Here is a 22,158-nt window from a genome sequence, read left to right as displayed (position 1 = left end):
TCACTCTTCACTTGTCACAAACCAGTTTGAGTTTCATTTTTCTGTTGAACACAAAAGACGTCTGAAAACTGGTGACCATTAACTTCCATAGTGTTTGTTTTTATACTTTGGATGTCAACAGTTACCATTTTTTAACATTTTTCAAACTATCTTCATCCAACAGAAAAAATGAAACTCATAAAGGTTTAGAAGCACTTAAGGGTAAGTAAATAGTGTGTACATTTTCATTTTTGTGTGATCTATCACTTAAGCTGGAAGAATCATGTTGCTGACATTGTACATTTGTTCTTGGACACACTTACCATCTTTGAAACTGGTTTGATGATCATGAGGAGAGAAGAGCCTCCAAGAAAACAAAGTCTGCTGAATAACAACAGTACCACACCACCTCTCTGGTGTGAACAGACAGACAGACAGCCAGACAGACAGGCATAGACATACAAATATGCACACAAAAATAAAAACAACATGTATAGATTCTAAAATATACATGTTATGATAACTACAACATGACAATTCATAGGGTAAAAATGAAGACTAAATGTGCAAAGTGTTAGAATGTCTGTAGTATTATCATGCAACATGCTGATTCATTAGCATTTGTACTATAATATATATTTATAGTCTACATACCATATAACGCACACACTGCAAAAGATATGATGGCGTCTCTACATGTGAATGAAAACAGATGACAAGAGTTATTATTGTTAAATCTATCCATCAATCTTTTTTTTTCCTTATTAATTACTCATCCTCATGTCATTCCAAACTATTAACACCTTTGTTCTTCTTCAAATGACAAATTAAAATATTTAGGTGAAATCTGAGAGCTCCCTCATCCTCCACAGACAGTAAGGTTTTTGAACAACTAGATGAATGCTTAAGTCTATTTATCTGTATTTTGAAATGAAATTACATTATTTATGCTGTAAAAACTATCCCATATGTAATTTTTAAGGATGCACTTTATTTTTTAACTGTAATTTTCCTCGCTTCATTAGTGTTTGACAAATATTTGAAAAAGAATCAATATTTCACAGGAGGCTTAAATAATTTGCCCTCAACTGTGTGTATATAATGTTGTCATTTACCTGTAGTCTGTGATTGTGTGTTTGATGTTAATGTTGTGTTTGTAGTTGGATCTGTTTGTGTAGTATTGACTGCAGAAACTGTAGAAACAAAAAAACAGAAAATATACTTAGCATGAATGCATATATTTTATGCTCTAAAATCACACCAATATGCAAAAAATATGCAGAAAATCTACATGTGTGTTTAGTTAAATCTACAAGAGTTTAGTTTGCCAAGGTTGGACTTTTTTTTACAATATTTTTATTTTATAATAGTTATTTTTCCCATTGTGGGTTATTTCACTGTTTACATGCATTAAAATAACCTGGTTTTTGGCTAATCTATTATATATACAGTGCACCCAGAATCTGATGCTCAGTTTGAACAGCAGCAAATCGTCTTGACCATGTCTACATGCCTAAATGCATTGAGTTGCTGACATGTGATTGGCTGATTAGAAATTTGTGTTAAGGAGCAGCTGGACAGGTGTACCTAATAAAGTGTATTTATAAACCATCAGTGCCAGAATTATGGTACTGTTACTGTTCTCTTGGCTTTTGCTTTTTATTTCTGAGAGCAGTGGTGTGTTTTTTTAATTTCCTAATAATAAAATGATTTCTTAAGAGGGTTAATAATATTGTTAACACATAAAGTATTAATATTATTATTATTCATTTTCTTATTTTTCTCCAGAAGAAAAATAATTAGAGGATATACTGTGAAAATGTCCTTGCTCTCACTCATTAATTGTAGAATATATTTTATACAATATATATACAATATACAATTTTCACAAAGGGCTAATCATGTTCTTTATATATGAGTGTGTGTTTGATGTCGTAAATGATGTTGGGTTTGTAGTTGGATTTGTTTGTGCATAATACTGACTGTAGACACGCAGAAATGGAAAATTCTCTATTTGATTGTTCTTTAGGTGATACATTTACTTACTTTAAAAAATCTACTTAATACATTTGATTTTGTATATGAAGACAATAATTACCTGTAGCCTGTAGGTTTGGTGTTGTGAATACAGTTAGACCTGTTTGTGTACTGCCGACTGCAGAGGTTGGTAGTGCAGTGGATGTGTCTATGAGACATGATGAGAACATTACAAAAAGCAGTCTTGCTTTCATTTATACATATATCTAGAAAATTATTTTCTCTTCAACAATCTACATCAACATAAGACCAGTATCTTTGAATATCAGGTAAAGATATCAGTTGTCCTATATTGGACTTTATTTTTCCCAATATATATTAAAATCAAAATGCTCTGAGTCGTGGCCATTTCACTGCATCAAGTGTGCATCATTTTAAATTAATCATGTTTCCCATTGTGATTTATTCCTCTTATAGTATGGCAGCCACACATCAAGACATGTTCAGTAGTTGTATACAAGATGTTTATCAGGTTTTCAGTAGTTAATCACATTAGTTTGTAATAGTTACTTGTCCATCTATAGCCTCTGTTAATTTCAAAATGTTTTTTATAGCTAGTAACAGAGACCTGACTCTTCAAAGTGCACTTAATAATGCATTCAATAATAATGATATTAGAGTTTGAGTGTGTGTGTGTGTATCCTGCAGCAGCGATGCTACCCATAAGATATTCTGCTTCAAGAACAAGAACACCATTACTTTCAGAATGTCATGTAAATTTAGATTTGCAAAACAAGTAGCACTGGCAACAGACACTTTATTCGTGAGTGTGTTTCCATTTGAGTTTAAGTGTTTGTGTGTGTGCTTTTAAATAGGAGAAAGCAGGAGAAAGTGAATGATTTGCATACACAATAAAACATTAAAAAATATACAGAAATGCTACTGTTTCAGATACTACTTCAACCAGTAAAGAAAGAAAGAAAGAAAAAAAGAAAGAAAGAAAGAAAGAAAGAAAGAAAGAAAGAAAGAAAGAAAGAAAGAAAGAAAGAAAGAAATGTAGCACCCTCAAGTTGTTTCAAGCCATTGAGATTTTTAATTGGACACAAAAGAAGATATTTTGAAGAATGCTGGAAGCAAGTAGACGTTGACATCCATTGTAGTAAAATATAATATAGAATTCAAAGACTACTGATTTCCATCATTTTTCAACATGTATTATTTTGTGTTCAACTGAAATGAACTCAAACACAGTTGTTAGCGGAGGATTTGAGAGTTTTGATTCTTTGCTGTATATGGATGTTTTTTATTACCTATTGTTGTATGCCTAGTTATTACAGTAGCGGTGGTGTCAGTAGTTGTTGTAGTGGTTGTTGTCATCATCATCATCTGCACCGTTGTAGGTGTCGTGGTCGGTGTCGATGTTGTTTTCTGTGTCGTTGTCTGCATCGTTGTCTGCGTCATTGTCTGTGTAGTTGTCTGCGTCATTGTCTGTGTGGTTGTCGGCGTCATTGTGTGCATAATTGACTGTGTCATTAACTGGGTTGTTGCCAGCGGTGATGTTGTCATTGGTGTTGTCGGCGGCAATGTTGTTGTCGTTGGGAGTATGATTGCTTTTTTTTGCCAACCGGAACTGAAAGTTTGGACAAATGCAGCTCTGAAAAGAAAACCAGATATGAGATTTACAAACCAGCAGTATAAACTGCAATAAAACCATGAATAATTTTCCCTTTATTTATGTCCTAGAGCTAATTTATAAATTCGGGCCTAGTGATCGCCGTAACCCACAGTGCTAATCTCCACATAATGCAAAATATTATATAAAATACAATGAAAACTTAATTTATTTAAAAAGCTTTGGACAACCTGTGAAGTATGTATTGGTTTTCCTTAAAGCATCACAAGAATTTACCTGAAGTAAAACTGTCCAGTGGCTTGAGGAGTCCACGTCACTAGGACTGAAGTTTTATCGTTGTTATTGGGATGAGCCACGGCCTGGTCCTAATAAATACATAAGATAAACACCTGACTTTAGTTTATAAAATTTACAGCTGCTAACATTTAACAATTGCTCTAAGAAGCCTGTAAGAAAGAGTTAAAGTGTAAAAGGATGTGTGTGTGTGTGCGTGTTTATGTGGTTTATGAGGACACAAATTTGTAAAATAACATAGGGATGACCGTTCGAGGTTACTAAAGTAACCCTTTGTTCCCCGAGGAGGGGAACGGAAGCACTATAAGTGGATTTGATGTTCTAAATCCACGTATGGGAGGTTTCGGTTCAGAAGCCGCTCGAAAGAGTATTGAAGGGGCCAATGAAAGCAATGAATTGGCAGCGCAAGCTTGCGCAGGTGTGCTGCATCGCCAATTAACTGAGCATATAAGCACACCTGGCGCTAGCAAACGCTATCCTTTTTAAGTTGAAGAGACTTTTAACAGCTAAGGGACAGTCATTATGGCGACGGAGTATAGTGCTTCCGTTCCCCTCCTCGGGGAACAAAGGGTTACTTTAGTAACCTCGAACGTTCTCTTTCGGGGGGAACTTCAGCACTATAAGTGGATTTGATGTTCTAAATCCACGTATGGGTGCCCATTGAAAGCGCCATAATGACTGGACCTTACCAACACCCACCATGAGAGGGCAGTCAGGCAAGCGTGACGCACCCAAATCATGAGAGGCGCGGTCCTCCAACGTGCCCTTGGCCCTAAGTTATCCCCACTTCAAAAGAAGCTTTACGGAATAGGTATATTTTTTTGGGAGTCGCTAGCGTCTAGATAATTCTAGGAATATACGACAGTACGTTGGAAAGCGTGCCATCCCAGTAGGGAGGACGCTGCGGAGACCATCCGCACCCAATAGGGAACAAATGGAAATACATATGGACTAACCCTGAGAAGGGGGAGTGTGCATAAGAAGGTGGTTAGCGGATAGGGAAAGCACGGGTCCACCCAGAGGTGGGAACTTAACCGTGGCGGAAAAGCATATGGAGATCACCAGCGGGGATCGTCCATAGCAGGCACCTGTACCCAAAAACGCGGGCTGACCAGCGGGCTGACCTAATGTAGTGGGCCAGCGAGTGACTCCTCCACTGAGTCAGTGCTGGGGGCCTCGGAGGAATCTGCAGGGCTCACCAAATGGGGAACTTTACTGACAGACAGGAGGGTGCACATCTCTCCGTGTTAGGGAAAAAAGGCACCGCAAGCGTGCTATAACACCCACCGAGTTGTTTCCTCAATCACCAAAGGTCCCTAACACCCTTGAGGAAACCGGCTCCACTCACAGATTATAAAACCTTGCAAATGTGTTGGGTGTTGCCCAGCCCGCAGCTCTACAAATGTCTGTTAAAGAAGCGCACTCCCGGGGGGCGCGGCTGACCTCTGCTCAAATAAGCACATGAAATGGCCTCCACAATCCAGTGGGATAATCGTTGTTTAGACACGGCACTTCCCTGCTGTCGTCCGCCATAACAGACAAAGAGCTGCTCAGAAGATCTAAAGGACTGAGTACGGTCCACATAAATGCACAGAGCGCGAACTGGACAAAGTAAGGAAAGGGCTGGGTCTGCCTTCTCCGGGGGCAGCGCTTGCAGGGTTACTACCTTGTGGGGAGTCAACGGAGCGTTCCAGAACCGAACAAGTCACAGACCATGTTATCCTTAAAAGATTGGTTGGTGCCTACAAGTCTGAGATTGATTTCATTTTCAAAGCAATCCACAGGCACCCAGCAAAAGGCAATCCACAGGACGACTATCCAGTCAACATCACAGTTGCGTGTTAATTAACTTTACACCTTAAAACAATAAGAGGCTCTACAATCAAAAACCCACCAAACCGGTTTTTGAGAAGTACCTTTTGGTTCGCGTGTCCTTTGGCGTCTGCAAGGAATACACATACTCAGGCAGACACAGAAGCGATCAGAAACGCTTCCAAAGTTTAATGGACATACAGTAAAACTGTGTTTATTTGAGTAATGTATGTTTGCTTTATGTTTCTGTAGGTTTTTGTGTGTACATGTTCCATGTGTTTAACAAAACTGTTATAGATAGTTCTTGAGTAATAGCCCTCAGTGACAAATGGAATCTACAGAATGTTTATGACATACTTCATGTTTGGTATTGATTGAAAGCTAGGAAAGTTTCAAATGCATTGGTTTATATGAAGAAACCATATTATGAAAGGTGTCCATGTTATGAGACTTTATTTTAACAACTATGCTATCAAAGCAGCACCGACACAATTTGTCAACCCGGCCTTCTAGAGGGCAGAATTGGGGTGTGACTCCACCCCGCACCTTCTCTGATTGGACAAGTATTGTGTAGACCCAGCCTCTACCAAAGCCTCTAAAACTTTGAACAAAGAAATTTCATCGTCGTCTTTTGCCGGTCATTTTTGCCAGTCGTCACCGCCGTCGCTGCCCGGACGTCGCTCTTCTCGTGCTGTGGCCGTTACATCGCCTCGCCGGAAGCCTCGTTACATCACGGAGCAGACCGCGACCTTCACTTGCTGCCGGCTCGACCCCCGATCTGCTTGTGCAACCGCTTCAACAACAAGCCATCGGGTCAACACATCCAAACTCTGAAACTCATCATAACTACAGGAACCCAGGAAGGACTTCGAACGCCGCCTTGTCCAACATCCGTATCCCTAGCAACTGACTAAGGAAACCCCTCTTCACCGACAAGGGAATTCCATCACGTCACTGAAGTTGCTACGCTGACCAATCAGCTTCGCCGGGATTTCCCTTTGGACCAGTCAAGGAAACCAAAATTACATCAGAACGCAAGTAGCACAAACACGGTTTCTATCCATTACTGAATCTGGTGTGAATTATGTTTAAGTAGTAAAGAATAGCAAAATTCTCTGCTTTTATGGTTTCTCTCAGGTTGAAATGCTAAGAACTTTAGCAAAGGCTAGAAGTTAAATCCACTCAGTCAAAACTCTCCTCAAACTGCTTGTGCGTGTGTGTATGTATGTGCATTTGTTTGTTTTACGTAGATTAGTACTTTGTGTTATAGAGTAGCAATAAACCTTTGTTTCGTTTTAAGATCCGTGTTGGTGTGTTGTGTGCTTTATAAGTTAATGCCTCAGCTTCAGATACTGCTACCTTGCTCATTAAATAATTAGATACTGTTTTTATATTGTTATTGTTGGCCACGTAATAATATAATACAGAACTGCTTTACATTAAACGTTCTATTTGCTGGACAAATACTTAAGTTAAGTGTAAGCTTTAAATAATTCTATGTGAATCATGTTCGAATCTTTGATTCGAATCCCCAAAGTTTAAACATGATTTAAACCAAAGAGATGATTCTTACATAGTGGTGGAGAATAATTCGGGCAAGCAGATCTAACTTTTAAAGCACAAAACCCAGAAATCACGTTGTTAATCTTTTCTATTTTTGTCCGGAAAGAATAGATTAGAGGGAACAAAAGTTTTGCTACTGCACAATTTCATTGTGGTACCATTTGTTTTATTGCTTGACTACATTTAGTGTTGTTAAGAAAGTAAAACTTCATTTAAGTTGTCCGCCGAGACAAACTGTAAGCCGCTCTAAAGCGCATGTAGAGAAAGACAAAGCGTATTCCTTTGTGCTTATCTTATAACGTTATATAAGGCCTTTACAGTATGATTTCGTACGCCGCGATTCCCGGATGGAAACTCAGCTGTGTTTTCTCCTGGTAACTGATTTAGCATAGCTAACTAAATTCTTGTTGCCCTGTAATTTGCTAATACTTAGTAAATTATTTAAAACACGGAGCTCAGAGAAAGCTGCCTAGCGTAGTTTATAGGAGAAGTTTTGAAATTGATCAATTGAAATTGTGGTTTGAATCCACGGATGTGTTTGCAGTCTAAACAGACTTAACACAGAGTGCTGAGATCCCCCATATCTCTGTCACGATTTGTATTAATCTCAGAAATCCTGTTGATTAATTTTGTCTCACTTTCATAAGTTGAGAATCATTCAGTACTGTTAAGATATAAAATCTAACTAGTGCTTTTTGCTTGAACAGTGTGAGATGCGCCGCCATCTCAAGTGATACTGTGAAATTTGCTATTATTCCACTTTGTGGTCGTTGCCATAGCAGCAACCTTGGTCCGGAAGTACAGAGAGACTTGCCGGAATTACATTCAAGCGTGCATGTGCAGCCCACCAGCGCCAGCTTGAATTGTAAACAAAGAGCATAGCGTGAAGCTAAGCTAAACTAATGCTAACGCGTTTGCATTGAAGTCTATGCATTTCCAGTAGCAGCGAAGGCTAATAGATAGCACGTAGCATTTAGTGGTCTTAAATGCATTGTACAGTATGGCTGATGTTTGAAATAACTCTTGCATCTCAGTTATTTCTCTTTACTCACCTTGGAAAAGTTGACAAATGCAAAGTTAATAAAAGTGTGCACGATCTAACTGCTGAGTTTAATCACTATTATTTTATTTAATTTTTGTTTTTCCTGCTGTACTTGGCCTGTTGAATTTGATCAGTTTGAACTCACATAAGCTGTTGGTTTTATTAGTGATGAATTATAGTTTTGTTTTCATTACTATAAATTAATGCTCTCTGACCTGTTCAAGAATAAATACTTTTTCCATTCATCAACATCTAGGAACACCCATTTCCTATAACTGTTGATTTATACGGATAAGACTCACTGATTAAATAAATTGTAATTGTTTAATTTAATGATAAACTGCATTAAATGTTACTCTAACCAACTTCATTGTTTTGAAATTTTAATTTCATTAATGGTTCATTTATGCATGGCTCTATCATTTTAGCAATAATTAATAATTAAATTTAGTCATAAGTGTTCTTATCAATTTAAATGATAACTTATAAAAGTTATTACCATGTTCCAGATTTAAAGTTAAGTTCAATTCAAATTTAAATTTAGTCTTTTCATCTAGTGGAGCCCTCCAATTAGCCAAACTTCAAAAGGAAAACTCAGATTTTTCTACTACGTAGGCTAAGTGGTTACTATATCACACAATAAAACCAACACTTCTTGTAATGTCAACTCAACAGCGCCACCGCTTTGACATCCTAAATACACCTAATGCTAAGACAAAACTAACTCCTTTGTTCTCTCTCTTTACTTACTATCTTCTTTTAACTAGACTATTGATGCTGGTTTAAGGATTGTGCTTGTGAGAGTCAAAAAGCAGAGAATTTTAGAAACATTTAATAGATGTTTGGGACACTTGAACACTTTTAATTGTTGAAATTGTCTGATCTCACCCCTCCTTTCTCACTCATCAGGTCAACAAGAGGATAGGCGTCGTTAGATCCAATTCTAAACACGCATCCAGAAACAATTTATTTGGTGTACGGAGTCAATCCTATTCAGAAGCCAATACTGTTATTGTTGTCCTACTTTCTGTCACTTCAGAGGAAAGTTAATAGCAACTTCAGTCCTGGTATTTAGAAATCTTATTTTTATATTTAACAAAAGCTAAAGGAACTCTCTCTCTAGGAAAGTGGAAACTACAGATTTTCACCCTACTCCTTAGTCTCCTTATCACTTTTGTTTTCTTTGTTCTCTCACTGTGTCTGTGCTACTGACTCTTTCCACAGAGACTACCAGTTAGACACGCGTACCCACCAGAGGGCCACAGTTCCAGAGAACCACACTTCACTCAACATTAGAACACACTTAACATTGCACATTAACATTTCTCCTTTTCTGTTTGTATTGTTCTACCTTGTTTTTTTTTCTTTCTCCTCTCTATCTCTCTTCAAGGTCTGTGTCAGTTAAAATCCTAAGTCCTCCCCCCCGCCGCAAAACATGGCTCACTCCAAAGATCCTGTTGGCCACTGGAAGGACCTGGAAACATGGCTGAGCGTTGTAACAGGCAGTCTCCTCCCTACAGCAGCCGAAACACTGCAGCCCCTGACGCAAAACCAATTGGATGAGAACATAGACAGCATCATGAAGCAAGACCCAAGTCAAAGCTTCAACCACAAGGAGCTGGCCAAAATCACTGGTACTTTGAGTCACACACTCATAGCCACCCTCAAATTGAGTGACAGACACGCCTCCCAACTCCAACACAAGCTGACACGCCTGCAAGCCCGCACCGAGCAGCTAGAGCTAGAGGCTCAGGAACGTCTGAATCAACCAAATGAGGTGGATGAAGGTACCACAGAGGAGATCAACAAACTACAAGAAGCTTTAACAGCCATCACAGAAGAAAGAGAACAAGCCAGAGCAGACCACGCTGACGTCGCTAACAAGCTAGATTACGCTGAACAGCTACTGAAGGAAGCGAAGGTGGACTTAAGAGACAAGAAGGCCAGAATCAAAGCCCTTGAAACTCACCTGAGCGAAGCAAGACATGAGATCGACAGACTAATGCAGGAAGTGGATGACATCAAAGAGGAGTCTGCCAGTGAACTCAGGCATGCCTATGCACTGCGCTATGAACCTCCAAAGACAAGATGTGCACCAGCCTCGCCCCTGCCAAGCAGGACAGGATCCCCTGTCCCTGAGCTCTCACCTATTGAAAGAGGTGAGAAACCACGTCGAAGATCTTCACCAGCACCTTCTGAAGAGCCTTACCTTACCCCACAGCGACGAGAACCTGTGATAGCCAGTCACAGATCGTCATACAGTCTGGACCTTAAAGACCTTGACAAGCTGGCCAGAAACATTGGCAAGTTTACTCCAAGTGTGTCAGGTGGTTTGGAGGTCCACGCTTATTTGCAAGACATTGATTTCCATCTGGAAATGAGACCTAATGTCTCTAATAAAGAAAGACTGTATTTGCTTCGAGCCACATCCAGCACTGAGGTGCGCAGCTTTCTGGACCAACAGCCGGCTCGGGTAAAGAACGATTATCGCTTGCTCCAAGAAGCCCTCATCAGAGAGTTTGCAAACCCTGAATCAGATCAAGGACTGTTAAGTGCTCTGGAGACAAAACAAGCTCGCAATGAGTCTCCACATGCTTACTACAACCGACTCAGGCAATCCTTTTTCGGAACTCACAACGAACCGAATATGGAAGAAGACCTGAACTTTAAGATTCTCTTCCTGAGAAACCTCCATCCTGCAGTAAGCCAACATCTCGGAGTACTCGCATGCCCACGAACAATGAGCATCCAGCAATTGCGAGATTTGACACAGAAAGCCCACAACAAACAAAAGATGGTGTTAGAGAAAAACACTAAAACTGCCACAGTTTTTGACTTTAACACCCATCCAGAACTGGCACTAGAGGGTGCCCAACGCTCAAACAGCGTGAGACCACCATCCCCAGAGTGGAATGCATCTTTGTCCAATAGACAACGGAACTCCTACGCTGACACGAGATTCAAACAGAGGAACAGTCACTGGGATGGACCGCGTGGACAACGACGCTCACCTGAACACCACCGGGAAAGAAACCAATGGGGGTCAAACAAAAGCTGGTCACCATCCAGTAGTCCCTCCAAGGGAAGACATCAAAACCCTGTATCATCAAGTCCAAGGAGTCAACGAAGGTACTCCAAACATTTCCACCCTGACAACGCTCAGACTCAATCCCAGCAAGAGGAAAATACCCCACCGGGATTTGACCCTCAAGAACTGGTGAAATTGATGATGAAAGAGTTTCTCAAATGCATAGAGGAGGACGGGAAAAGGAAAAAGCAGATTCAGCCTGACTAGTCGCCGAGCGGAGAAGCAACAATCACCTGAACCAACAAACACTTGCAGATGAAAGCCCTCAGGCTCCCAAAAGTGCCGTTCGGGTCGTCTGCCACTTCTCCGACAAACCTCAGTTCAGTCCTGAAACCCTTCCTGACCCATGCCAAACTCCGCTACCTCCGTTACTGGATGAACATTTGACAGCTCCATCATCATTGAAAACAAATGGGGGAGGACCACAACTTGACACAGATCAACTGCTCTACCCTCTACATACTAACATAACCTTTGACATTCTAGGGGAACACCTGGTTAAACACAACACTAATACTTTCTCCTCTACAGCACTGCTAGAACAACCTCTAGTAAGAGAGGAGCCACTCCACATATGCAACACTGTTATTGCTGGTTTTTAACCTACCTTGTTTTTTTGCATCCCTGTGCCTCTTGATTTCCTTCTTTCTCTCTCTCTCCCTAACTGATTTGCAGTTCCAGTCCCCTCTACAGGGAACTCCTGCAAATTCATGCATAGGGCCTAAAAGTAGGATTGACTCCTTCTCCCAAATTAGTGTCAATTGCTGCAGAATTATTGCTCATTTAAGTTGAAGCTAGCGCCACTACATACTCGCAATGAAGTAAACTAGCTAAATAACTAAATTTGAATTATTTCAGGCAATGTTACACTACACCTTGTGTTCTTAACCCGAACAATTTAAGCTAAAACCTGCACCAGAACTCAGTCTATGGAATGGAAATGTGGTTTGTGTCTTGTGTGTCTGTTCTCTCTCTACCTATGCCTCTTGTTCCAGTGTCTGCCGATGTTCATGCCAGGAACATCACCATCCAAATGGGGGATGTGGGGAGTCAACGGAGCGTTCCAGAACCGAACAAGTCACAGACCATGTTATCCTTAAAAGATTGGTTGGTGCCTACAAGTCTGAGATTGATTTCATTTTCAAAGCAATCCACAGGCACCCAGCAAAAGGCAATCCACAGGACGACTATCCAGTCAACATCACAGTTGCGTGTTAATTAACTTTACACCTTAAAACAATAAGAGGCTCTACAATCAAAAACCCACCAAACCGGTTTTTGAGAAGTACCTTTTGGTTCGCGTGTCCTTTGGCGTCTGCAAGGAATACACATACTCAGGCAGACACAGAAGCGATCAGAAACGCTTCCAAAGTTTAATGGACATACAGTAAAACTGTGTTTATTTGAGTAATGTATGTTTGCTTTATGTTTCTGTAGGTTTTTGTGTGTACATGTTCCATGTGTTTAACAAAACTGTTATAGATAGTTCTTGAGTAATAGCCCTCAGTGACAAATGGAATCTACAGAATGTTTATGACATACTTCATGTTTGGTATTGATTGAAAGCTAGGAAAGTTTCAAATGCATTGGTTTATATGAAGAAACCATATTATGAAAGGTGTCCATGTTATGAGACTTTATTTTAACAACTATGCTATCAAAGCAGCACCGACACAATTTGTCAACCCGGCCTTCTAGAGGGCAGAATTGGGGTGTGACTCCACCCCGCACCTTCTCTGATTGGACAAGTATTGTGTAGACCCAGCCTCTACCAAAGCCTATAAAACTTTGAACAAAGAAATTTCATCGTCGTCTTTTGCCGGTCATTTTTGCCAGTCGTCACCGCCGTCGCTGCCCGGACGTCGCTCTTCTCGTGCTGTGGCCGTTACATCGCCTCGCCGGAAGCCTCGTTACATCACGGAGCAGACCGCGACCTTCACTTGCTGCCGGCTCGACCCCCGATCTGCTTGTGCAACCGCTTCAACAACAAGCCATCGGGTCAACACATCCAAACTCTGAAACTCATCATAACTACAGGAACCCAGGAAGGACTTCGAACGCCGCCTTGTCCAACATCCGTATCCCTAGCAACTGACTAGGAAACCCCTCTTCACCGACAAGGGAATTCCATCACGTCACTGAAGTTGCTACGCTGACCAATCAGCTTCGCCGGGATTTCCCTTTGGACCAGTCAAGGAAACCAAAATTACATCAGAACGCAAGTAGCACAAACACGGTTTCTATCCATTACTGAATCTGGTGTGAATTATGTTTAAGTAGTAAAGAATAGCAAAATTCTCTGCTAATAATATAATACAGAACTGCTTTACATTAAACGTTCTATTTGCTGGACAAATACTTAAGTTAAGTGTAAGCTTTAAATAATTCTATGTGAATCATGTTCGAATCTTTGATTCGAATCCCCAAAGTTTAAATATGATTTAAACCAAAGAGCTGATTCTTACAACCTGATCTCTAAAGGGAGTGGTAGGAACTTTGGGCACATAACCCGGGCGGGGTCTCAGGATAACATGAGAAAAATCCGGCCCGAATTCCAGGCACGAGTCACTGACCGAAAATGCCTCTAGGTCCCCGACCCTCTTAATGAAGGCCAACGCGACCAGCAGAGCTGTCTTCAGGGGCAGAAATCTTAAGGATACTGTATCAAGTGGCTCGAAGGGATCAAATCGCATGCTCATGAGAACTAGGGCGAGATCCCAAGAGGGCGTGAGAGGGGGGCGAGTTGGATTAATTCGCCTAGCGCCTCTGAGGAACCGGATGATGAGGTTATGCTTTCCCACGGTGCCGCCAGCCACCGCGTCATGGTGAGCAGAGATGGCGGCAACGTAAACCTTGAGAGTGGAGGGCGACAGCCTGCTATCCAGCTTCTCTTGAAGGAAAGAGAGCACAACACTGATCTGGCAAGATCGAGGGTCTTCTCTGCGAGAGACACACCATTCAGTGAATAGACTCCACTTCAGGGCGTAGGCGCGCCTCGTAGAAGGAGCTCTAGCTTGAGTGATGGTATCGACCACCGCGGGCGGCAGGTTACCTAAGTCTTCCTCGTGTCTGTGGACCACACGTGGAGGTTCCAGAGATCGGGGCGAGGGTGCCAGACGGTGCCTTGTCCCTGAGAAAGTAGGTCCTCTCTCAAAGGGATCTGCCATGGGAGGGCCGTCGCGAGGAGGGAGAGCTCTGATATCCAGGTCCGGTTGGGCCAGAGGGGCGCAACTAACAGAACCTGTTCCTCGTCCTCCCTGACCTTGCACAGTAACTGCGCGATCAGGCTCACAGGGGGAAACGCATACTTGCGTATGCCCCGAGGCCAGCTGAGGGCCAGTGCATCCGTGCCGAGAGAGCCCTCAGTCAGGGAATAAAACAACTGGCAATGAGCGTTCTCGGGGGAAGCAAACAGATCGATCTGGGCCTCCCCGAATCGCGCCCATATCAGCTGGACAGACTCGGGGTGGAGTCTCCATTCTCCAGAGTGAATCTGCTGCCGTGAGAGCACATCGGCTGCACGGTTGAGCATACCTGGTATGTGAATGGCGTGCAGCGACTTCAGCCGCGGGTGACTCCAGAGGAGCAGACGGCGGGCAAGCTGAGACATGCGGCGAGAGCGCATACCCCCCATGCGGTTGATCTACGCTGCCGCCGCCGTACTGTCCGTCCTGACCAGCACGTGTTGCTGCTCCAGCACCGGAGAAAAACGGCGGAGAGCTAGGAACACTGCCAACAGCTCTAGGCGATTAATATGCCAATGCAGCTGGGCACCTACCCACAGGCCCGCAGCTGCATGCTCGCGACACACGGCTCCCCAGCCTGTGCTGGAAGCATCTGTTGAGACAACAACATGACTGGACACCTGTCCCAGAGACACACCGGCCTGCAGGAACGAGGGGTCGTTCCAGGGGCTGAGGGTGCGGCGACATAGCGCAGTAACAGAGACTCGGTGTGTGCCCGCATGCCATGCACGTCTTGGAACTCGATCTTGAAGCCAGTGCTGAAGTGGTCTCATATGGAGCAATCCGAGCGGCGTGACCGCCGCAGCAGAAGCCATATACCCCAGGAGCCTCTGAAAATATTTCAGTGGGACCACTAATTTGCTGTCGAGCTCCCTCAGACAGTTCAGCAGCAGGCGAGCGCGCTCTCCGGAGAGGCGCGCTACCATGGTGACCGAGTCCAGCTCCATTCCGAGAAAAGAGATCCTCTGCACCGGGGCGAGTTTGATCTTTTCCCAGTTGACCTGCAACCCCAATAGGCGGAGATGCCGGAGCACCTCGTCTCTGTGCGCAGTCAATTGCTCCCAAGAGTGGGCTAAAATCAGCCATTCGTCGAGATAATTGAGTACGCGGATGCCCGCGAGCCGCAGGGGCACTAGGGCACCCTCCGTGAGTTTGGTGAAGACCCGCGGAGACAGAGAGACCGAAGGGGAGGACCTTGTACTGCCATGCTCGACCTTCGAACGCAAACCGCAGAAACTGACGGTGGCGTGGAAGAATGGAGACATGAAAATACGCGTCCTTCAGGTATATGGCTGCAAACCAATCCTGAGGACTAACGCATCGGAGGATGCGCCTCTGCGTAAGCATTCTGAACGACAGCTTGTGATGGCAGCGATTCAAAACGCGCAGATCTAGGATTGGCCGTGACCCACCGCTCTTTTTGGGTACGATGAAGTACGGGCTGTAAAACCCGCTCTCCATCTCGGCTGGAGGTACTGGCTCGATTGCACCCTTCGCCAGGAGGGCAGCAATCTCCTCTCGCAAGACAGGGGCGGACAGGGGATTGACCCTGGTGAAATACACGCCCGTGAACTTGGGAGGCCGTTTTGAGAACTGTAGTTCGTAGCCGAGTCTGATCGTACGTATAAGCCACCGCGAGGGACTTGCTCGCGCTAACCAGGCAGGTAGAGCCCTCGCTAATGACGTCATCGCAGCAATCGCTGATGCACCCGCGGAGGGGCAGCGCGGAGCGGGTGTGCTGATCCGGGGAGCGCGAGGGTCCCACAGAAGAGCTGGAGGAGAGCGATTCGCTCTGGGTCCGCACCCTGACTCCGGAGAGGGGGCTTGGGGGCTGGGAGAAGGGAGACGGTCCCCCCAGCGCCCGAGAGCCGCTGGCGGAGCATGCAGACCCTGCGAGCTGAGAGGCAGCGCGTCCCAGACTGGCAGGGCTTGAGCTGTCACATCTGGGGAAGGGGATAAAATGCTCTTTGTTTGAAACTTTGGTGGCACTGAAAAGTACCGTTGGAATATGGGCCCCGCCCTCCAGCGGGGAAAGAGCAAGTCTCCTCTTCTCCGGATGGCCTGTCTCAGGGACGCTTCGCGGTTCGTTTACCGGACTTAGCAGCGCCCTGGGCAGGAGGGGCTACCGGCTTTCGGCGTGCTAGACGCGCCCGCTTCGCCCCCGGCGAGGAGCAGCGGAGGTGGATGGCTCGGCAGGGGATGGAGCGGGCTTACGGCCCCGCCGATAGATGACATTGCCCATCGCATCCGACTGCTCCTTCACCGCCTTGAACTCCTGGGTGAATTCACCGACGGTGTCGCCGAACAGGCCAGCCTGGGATATGGGCGAGTCAAGAAAGCGAACTTTGTCAACATCGCGCATATCTGCCAGGTTTAGCCAGAGGTGGCGTTCCTGGACCACAAGTGTGGACATCGTCTTCCCCAGTGCGCCCGCGGCGGACTTAGTGGTCCGGAGAGCATAGTCGGTCGCCGTGCGCAGCTCGTGTAACAAGCCTGGGTTAGACCCACCCTTGTGCAGCTCGGCCAGCGCCTGCGCTTGGTAGCGCTGGTAGGTGGCCATCGCGTGCAAGGCGGAAGCTGCCTGGCCCGCAGCCTTGTAAGCTCTAGCTCCGAGGGAGGCAGATAACCTACAGGCTTTGGACGGGAGACGGGGCGGACCGCGCAAAGTGGGGCGCCACGCGGACAAAGATTGACCGCAATGGCGCTCCACCTGCGGGATCGCCTCATACCCCTTGGCAGCTCCACCATCCAGGGTGGTGAGGGCGGAGGCGGACGCAGTGCGGGCAGAGAAAGGTGCCCTCCAGGACTGCGTGAGCCTACTGTGCACTTCCGGGAAGAAGGGGACGAGAGGCTTCAAAGGCTTCGCCTTTTGGTCCTCTACGTAACACCCATCTAGTCGGTCAGGCAGCGGGGCTGGGGGATGAACCATCTCCAACCTGACGGCCGAAGCAGCCCGAGAAACCAACATGTCCGCTTCAGGATCCGTTATGACGACGCTCGCTTGCCCAGAGGGGGCAAGTGGGTCCGGATCATCGTCGGACAATGAAAGCCCACCCTCCGATGCCGCAGAAGACATCTGATCTCTGGTGTCAGCGAGCGTGAGAGCTACCATCTGATTAGACGGATCACTCCGAGTACCCGAAGCTTAGATGGAGCGGTTGGAGGAGCGAGAGGTCGGCGAGCCCTTAGGCGGCGGATTATCTCTCGCTGGAGCCCTCAGATCTGCCCGAGCGCCCGCTGCAGAGCAGGAGGCGACTGGGGTGGCTCGCTCTCTTACGAAAGCTAACCGCGATCTCAACTGCGCAACGGTCATGGCATCGCAGTGACGACATGAACCGCCCCCGAGCACCACATTAACATGCTGGACCCCCAAACATGTAATGCAGTGATCGTGCCCATCATCTGGAGCCAGGAAACCCCCGCAACCAGAAACGCACAGTCGGAGCGCCATCCTGAAAAGGACGTGCTGCACGACTGTGTTGCTCTTTTAGGATGCTTTGCAGCAATACGCACCACTCTTGGAGGACCTGACCCAAAGGAATGCCAGGCAAGGGAGAAACCCAGCTCGACCGTCTGCCGCTGTGTGGACTCGCTCTGGACCGGGAGACACTCGTTCGCTCGAAGTGGCTGTAGATCAGCAGGAGGAACCCTCATGAACTCAATCAGAAAAGTCTCTGAAGCGAAAAGGATAGCGTTTGCTAGCGCCAGGTGTGCTTATATGCTCAGTTAATTGGCGATGCAGCACACCTGCACAAGCTTGCGCTGCCAATTCATTGCTTTCATTGGCCCGTTCAATACTCTTTCAGACGAGCGGCTTCTGAACCGAATCCTCCCATACGTGGATTTAGAACATCAAATACACTTATAGTGCTGAAGTTCCCCCCGAAGGGGAACTAGGTATTACATTGTTGAGGTGGTTTACGAGGACATGCTCTGTGACAAAACTGTTTAAAATTATAGCTAACAGGGATTTGTCACATTCATATTTTGCCACATGTCTCCTGTGAGGTTTACAGTAGGCTATAAAAATACATTACACCTATGGAGAGTCCTCATAAATCACAAAAACCAACTTATGTACAGGTGGTTGGCAGGACTTACGCCACATAGGAGCAGACTGTTGGCCGAGTCAATCCCACTAAATGTACCAGCAGGTGGACAATTATCACACTCACGGGCCTCCAACATATAGCCCAAAAATGGAACAGAAGAAGTCGAGAGTGTCACTGTGGAAAAAAGTTAAACATTTTTACTGACAAGTTTGAAAAGACAACAAGTTTAAAGCATTAAACTACATCTTTCCTGTAGCGTAGACTATAGTAGGAAATATAGCGTAGACCAGGGGTGGCCAACCCTGTTCCTGGAGATCCACCTTCCTGCAGATTTCAGTTGCAACCCATAAGAAACTGAGGATATGATTGTGACGCGCGGCTGTCAATCAATATTGGTGGGCGGGGGGACCGCACTCCTACGTCAAGTTGCGGTCGCTCTCAAAACCGCTCCAATTGATCCACTATTTTATGTTGTTAAATTGAAAAAAAAGGACTGGGTGTGTTTATATCACCCCAATATGACGGTCTATACACTATACTTACACACGTCTGTCCAAACAGCTTGAAAAGTAGATTTTTCACCATTGGTGCTTAATTTTCCCAGATGTTTAGGGTACATGTAATATTAAATTTAATTAACTGCAGTATCCTACTGTAAAAGCGCTGCAATAACAATGATTGGAGCTGTCATTACATCAGCGAGTTTACAGAATTTTCTCTCCTGTTGAATTTGTGAAAGCTTTGCAGTGAATGTTTTCTAACATTGTTTAATAATTGGATGATTAAAAAAACTTTGTTTTTTTTTAAAACTCTGAATAAAACCAAAGTCCCTTTATAATATTTTATAGTCTTTGATTAAACCCATAGCAAGAAAAGATAATGTATCAGTTTATTATATTAAAGGCCTAATGATTTATTAAATCCATATTATCCAGCGTAAGTTATTACGCAGCGAATGCCCTTCCGGCCGCAACCCATCACTGGGAAAAACTCATACACACTCATTCACACACATACACTACGGCCAACTTAGTTGACTGACCCAGCCTGGGCTTGAACCAGCGACGCTACCCACTGATTCACCCAAATTATTACATTTTTAAATATAATAGTGGCCTATATTTAATGGTGATCAACATATCTGTTCAAAGTTTAATACTTGTTTGAGTATAAATGCATATTTTTAAGATATTAATCCATTTTTTATTTTTTTTTTATTTGCATGATTATGTTTAGTATTTTTTCAACTAGGACACAACAGAGTTATAAGCAACATTTTTAATTTAGCAAAACTGCTCTAATTATCTTTAAAAAAATTAAGATAATTTAATAAAAATTCTCTTAAATTATAACTTGACAAATGTTACAATCGTATTAACAAAGCATGTTTCATTTTTACATTAAATAGAACCCACAGAAACAAATTAGTAAACATAGTAGTATTAGTAATAGTGATAATTAATAATAGTAACCTTAATATTCTCTCGGCCTCTCTTGTGTGCACTCTGTCTCTGTCTAGTCCCTTTATTAATCTGGGGTTGCCTCAGCGGAATGAACCGGCAACTTATCCAGCACATGTTTTACGCAGCGGATGCCCTTCCAGCTGCAAGCCATAACTGGGAAACACCCATATATCCATACATCATTTACACACTTACAATATGGACAATTTAGCTTAACCAATTCACCTACACCACATCTTTGAAATGTGGGGGAAACCGAAGCTCTTGGAGGAAACCCACACGAAGGCGGGGAGAATATGCAAACTCCACACAGATATGCCAACTGACTCAGCCTAAGCTCGAACCAGCGACCTTCTTGTTGTGAGGCAACAGTACTTTCTACTGTACCACCAAGTCGCCTAGCTAAAGTTTAGTCATGAAAATATAACCATGAACTAACAGGCAAAATTAATAGAGAAACTAAATATGTTCCTCTCTTTTGTGCTGTAATTTATTTTGAAATATTTATTTATTCATGCTCTCTCATTGGTGTCACGGTGAAGCAGTGGGTGTGATCGCCTCGCAGCAAGAAGGTCAGTGGTTCGATACTCGGCTGGGTCAGTCAGCATTTCTGTGTGGAGTTTGCATGTTCTCCCTGTGTTGGCATGGGTTTCCCCCACAGTCCAAAGACATACACTATAGGTGAATTGAGTAAGCTAAATTTGCCATGGTGTATGTGTGTAAATGCAGGAGTGTATGGGTGTTTCCCGGTACTGGGTTGCACCTGGAAGGGCAACCGCTGCGCAAAGCAAATGCTGGATAAGTTGTCGGTTCATTCTGTTGTGACGACCCCTGATTAATAAAGGGACCAAGTCGAAAATAATGTGTATGAATGAATGAATGTTCTCTCATCCATCTCACATGTCTGCAAGGGGTCTCATTAAAAAAGCTTCGCGTAGTAAGCTTCCTAAAAGTGAGCGTATGCCAGAATAAATGTAAAATAATTTATTGGTTGATGATTTAACATGGTTCAAATAAATCAATATTAAATTCAATAGCATGAAACAATTGTGTAAGTGTGAGAGATTAAAAAAGGTGTGTCATAGTTGTGTTAAAGGGATAGTTTGTCATTCTTTCAGACTTTACTCACTTTCACTAGTTTGATTCAAATCAATGGTTTTTCCAATCTACACTTGGACAAAGATGAGAACTCTGGTAAGACATAAGGGTGAGGGTTCTGTATCTATATCATGATCGCTGGTGACGAAATTTTGCGACAAAAAAGCATTTGCAACCATGATCTGGAACTATTATGTTACATTATGTCTGTTTTATTTGCAGAGGGAATTCACTAACATGTTTGTTAGTGCAGTGTATATTCCACCTAGTGGGACTGCTATTAGAGCAGCAAACCAAATATTATGTTCATAAGCACTCATTCATAAGCTGATCTATTGTGTTCATAAGCACTTGCAAAATAAACTTGATGTACTCTTTTTGATCCTTCGTGGTTTTAATCAGTGTGGACTGGAGAAATCTTACCCGTTTTTTTTTTCAATATGTGAAGTGTGAAGCAATATTAGGGATGCTTATGTTGCTAAAACCAGACATAAGAACATAAGACATAATGAAAGTATAGAGGAGCTCAAAGGATGTTTCCTCTGCATGGATTATCAGGACTAAAATATAGATAATGTTACTGAAACTATCACAGCATATTTTTCCTTCTGCATGGACAAACCGCATATATCAGGGGAAATTAATGACTGCATCAAAAGGTAGAAATTGGCCTTTAAGTCGGGTGATTCAGTGGGGCTTAGAGTAGCAAACAAGAACCTTAATAGGGAGATAAGGATTGCAAAGATACAAAATTAAAAACAGGCTGAACAACATTTCTTAAAATCCAATACAAAAGAACTCTGGAACTCGATTTGGAGAATGACAAACATGACAACAAAGAATTCATTATTTGCCTGTAATAAAACTGTTAAGGTAAATGAACTGAATCATTTTTATATGAGATTTGAGACA

The 22,158-nt window shown here is 43.7% G+C and overlaps 1 protein-coding gene across 4 annotated transcripts in view; it reads right to left on the bottom strand.

The window, feature by feature from the left end:
- Positions 1-22,158, bottom strand: part of LOC108179094 (integumentary mucin C.1) — a 36,301-nt gene that overhangs the window by 4,089 nt on the left and 10,054 nt on the right. For 2 of the 4 annotated variants that reach the window (XM_087262714.1, NM_001441799.1), the window contains 7 exon segments: positions 18,735-18,859; positions 3,866-3,954; positions 3,267-3,610; positions 2,078-2,164; positions 1,095-1,172; positions 634-671; positions 303-392 (listed from right to left, as the gene is read on the bottom strand). In XM_087262714.1, the coding sequence (XP_087118840.1) occupies positions 303-392; positions 634-671; positions 1,095-1,172; positions 2,078-2,164; positions 3,267-3,610; positions 3,866-3,954; positions 18,735-18,859 (851 nt within the window). 4 annotated transcript variants of the gene reach the window in all.

This window comes from Danio rerio, chromosome 8 (genome assembly GCF_052040795.2).
Source record: "Danio rerio strain M-AB ecotype USA chromosome 8, GRCz13ab, whole genome shotgun sequence".
NCBI lineage: Eukaryota > Metazoa > Chordata > Actinopteri > Cypriniformes > Danionidae > Danio > Danio rerio.
This window is presented reverse-complemented; position numbering and strand designations above follow the sequence as displayed.